We start from the raw sequence: 3,598 nt of genomic DNA, 5'->3' as shown, positions 1-3,598 counted from the left end.
ATTTCATTCAGTGCTATGAAGACTTCATTGTTAATAGAGAAGCAAGACTTTAAGAAATGTAAAACCTAAGTTGATGATCTATGTCCTTATTCAAGCTTATTCTAATCGAAAAACAAGTAAACAAGTGATTAAATCATTTGAGCAGCTTAGTCATATTTATTTCTCTAGTGTAATTGGAGTGTATTTACTCCAATTCTTCCAATGAAACTCAACCCATATAATTTATAATTAACATATACATTCGAAATGGGTACTATAGAGGTGCCAAAGCTGCTGTCCCACAGGGTACAAAAACAAGCTATTGAGAAAGTGGCTGTGGTCTCCTGAGGGTGAGCGGGCCAGAGAAAGGGGGCCAAGGGAACCAATGACTCAGATCCAGGCTACGCAATAAAGGGAGGCAGCACAGTAGCGGAGTAACTGCCGCCGCTAACCCAGTCTGTATGGGGCCATTGGCAAGAGAGGTGTAAGGAGGAGCCATCCTGGCCCTCCGCACCCTGCTTCCATCTCCACCATGCAGTCCCCGGAAGACAGACCGCATTCTTCCCGCCTTGCCAGTGCCCGCAGAGGGAGGCGGTCCAATAGGATTCCCAAGCCCTCGGTGTCGGCTTTTTTCGCGGGAGCCGAGGAGTTAGAGGATACTGGACATTCTGCAGCCCTCCTGGCCGAGCTCAAGAATTTTTACAATGCGCGAATGCTGTGTGATGTGACCATCGAGGTGGTGACACCCGGCAGCGAGCCTAGCACCAGGCGCCTCTTCTCGTGTAACCGCAACGTGCTGGCAGCAGCGTGTCCCTACTTCAAAACCATGTTTTCAAACGGTATGTACGAGAGCCAGCAAGCCAGGGTGACCATCCATGATGTGGATATTGAGTCTTTCGAGGTCTTGGTCAACTACTGCTACACGGGCCGCTTGTCCCTTACTGAGGCCAAAGTGCAGCACGTGTATGTGGCCTCAGATATGTTCCAACTTCTGTATGTGCGGGAAGCCTGTGCTTCCTTCATGGCTCGCCGGCTTGACCTGAACAACTGCACGGCCATCCTCAAATTTGCCGATGCTTTTGACGACCACATGCTGCACTCACAGACCCAGGCCTTCATAGCTTCTAACTTCAAGCAGCTCAGCAGGATGGGTTCCAATCGCGAGGAGACACTGGCAGATCTGACCCTGGTGCAGCTGCTGGCGATCCTGAGTCTAGATAGTTTGGATGTAGAGAGTGAGAAGATGGTGTGTGATGTGGCCTTGCAGTGGCTCGAGGCTGCTCCTGAAGAGCGAGGCCCCAGTGCTGCAGCAGTCTTTAAGTGTATTCGTTGGGCACTCTTCCGCGCAGAAGATCAGGACTACCTGGAAGAGCTACTAACCAAGCCTATGGTGAAGAAGTACTGCCTGGACATTATTGCTGGGGCCCTCCTGCAGCTGCATTTTGGTCATCCGTCCTACAAGGCAGTAGAGTCCAAGCCAGACAGCAGCAATAGCTGCAGTAGCAGCAGTTCTGTTGTTTCTGTACCTGAAAATCCACCCCGAAGGTTGGGTATGTGTGCCAAAGAGATGGTAATCTTTTTTGGACACCCCAGAGATCCTTTTCTCTGCTATGACCCTTATTCTGAAGATATTTACACAATGCCATCTCCTTTCACCAGCTTGGCACACACTCATAACATTACCTCCTCGGCTGTTTGTGTCTCTCCAGACCATGACATCTATCTTGCTGCCCAGTCCAGGAGAGACCTATGGGTCTATAAACCAGTCCAAAATTGTTGGCATCAACTGGAAAACCGCTTGCTGTGTAGGGAGGGCATGGACATTGCATACCTGGATGGCTACGTTTACATTTTGGGTGGGAGAAATCCAATTACTGGAGCTAAATTGAGGGAAATGGAATGTTACAGTGTTCAGAGGAACCAGTGGACACTAGTCGCTCCTGTACCCCATTCCTTTTATTCCTTTGAACTAATAGTGGTTCAGAATTGTCTTTATGCTGTCAACAGTAAGCGCATGGTCTGTTATGATCCTAGTCATAACAGGTGGTTGAGTTGTGCGTCTCTTAAGCGAAATGACTTTCAGGATGCCTGTGTCTTCAAAGACGAAATCTATTGTATTTGTGACACACCAGTTGTGAAGGTCTACAACCCAGCCAGAGGAAAGTGGAGGGAGATTAGTAATATTCCATTGGACTCAGAAGTCCACAACTACCAGATTGTCAGTTATAATCAAAAGTTGCTGCTCATCACTGCTACCACCCCTCAATGGAAAAAGAACCGTGTGATAGTCTATGAATATGATACTAAAGAAAACCAGTGGATTAACATAGGAACCATTTTAGATCTTGTGAAGTTTTTCTCTGGCTTTATTTGCTTGAGTGCTCGAGTTTTTCCTTTCTATCTTGAACCTGGTCAGGATATCATCACTCGGGAAGATGATGCAACCAGTGACTCTAGCACTGAATGGGCTTTCTACGAATTCAATGACTCGGACTCTGATACAGGAACTTCAAGTTCACTTTCTGAAGATGAAGTATGGGTTCAGGTTGCACCTCGGCAAAATGCACCAGGTAGGCAGGGGCCTTTGTAAATGTTTTGAGACAGTAAGATATTTCTACTGTATGGAATGTATCTTAAAATGATACTGTATTTTCAGTAAAAGACAAAGTTGATTGGGACTGTAGATTTAGTTTAGAAATATTAATGCAATATATAAAATTTATAGATTTTGACATAAAAACTTCAATAATTAACTGTGCTGAAAGTCCGTAATAAAATAAGGATAGTGAACGGTTAGTGAATTTGTTGTTGCTGTTAATTAGTATGTTTAGAATTTGATTTTCCTAATTAAATTTTGCCTAGTGCTACAAGATCTTAAATTGTAATTTCTTACAAGGAAAAATGGACTGAAGATTTTGAAAATGTTAACATGCTCCTTCAGAATAATTAAAAGTTACATTTTTTAAGTAGGATTTTAGTGTCTTGGTTATAATTTGTTAAAATTTAGCATGCTCAACTTTCTGCAAAGAAAGAAATGTTAGTAAGGTTACTAAATAGTAAATTCATGTTGATAATGTATTCAGTGGATTTAACACAGTCACAGAAAATTTAAAAACTCAGGATTTCATTGTTTTTATAGAACTTTAGCTTTTACTTTAACATTTAAAATATGTATGTGCTGAATATAACCTATTTCTTATCTTGAAAAAAAATTCTAGTAGTTCACCATGTTAAGCACCTATTAAATCAAAAAAAAAGAGAGAGTGAAAGGTAACTTGCTTCATAAGGTTACAGTTTTGATCAGCACATATTAAATGTTTTTAACCCAGAGGAACAGTTCTTTACTTGACTGGACATGATTAAATAAAATAAAATTTTTATTGGTCATGCAATGTCTTAAAAAGTTTGTTTGCTTCCCTAAAATATTTTGGATATATAGTTATAGTATTCATCTTAGAGGATTTATCATCAGAATGTGATTTTTTTCTTTATGTGAAGTAATATTGATTTTGAAATTATGCATAAGCTAAAGAGAGTAGTTGTAGTGTTTATTAACTCAAGTTAAATGCCAGCAAAGAAATTGAAAACTTCAAGCTGTGTAGAGAACTGTTTTGTGTAG

At 41.7% G+C, this 3,598-nt stretch overlaps 1 protein-coding gene across 1 annotated transcript; it reads left to right on the top strand.

The window, feature by feature from the left end:
- The first annotated feature begins 511 nt into the window (after nt 1-511).
- On the top strand, nt 512-2,569 carry LOC121441096 (kelch repeat and BTB domain-containing protein 7-like). Its single transcript, XM_041642226.1, has one exon. The coding sequence runs from the start codon at nt 512-514 to the stop codon at nt 2,567-2,569; it is 2,058 nt and encodes a 685-aa protein (XP_041498160.1).
- The last annotated feature ends 1,029 nt before the right edge of the window (nt 2,570-3,598 follow it).

Source organism: Microtus oregoni, unplaced genomic scaffold, assembly GCF_018167655.1.
Source record: "Microtus oregoni isolate MIOR12 unplaced genomic scaffold, Mior012 000073F_ref0000255, whole genome shotgun sequence".
NCBI classification, from domain to species: domain Eukaryota; kingdom Metazoa; phylum Chordata; class Mammalia; order Rodentia; family Cricetidae; genus Microtus; species Microtus oregoni.
This window is presented reverse-complemented; position numbering and strand designations above follow the sequence as displayed.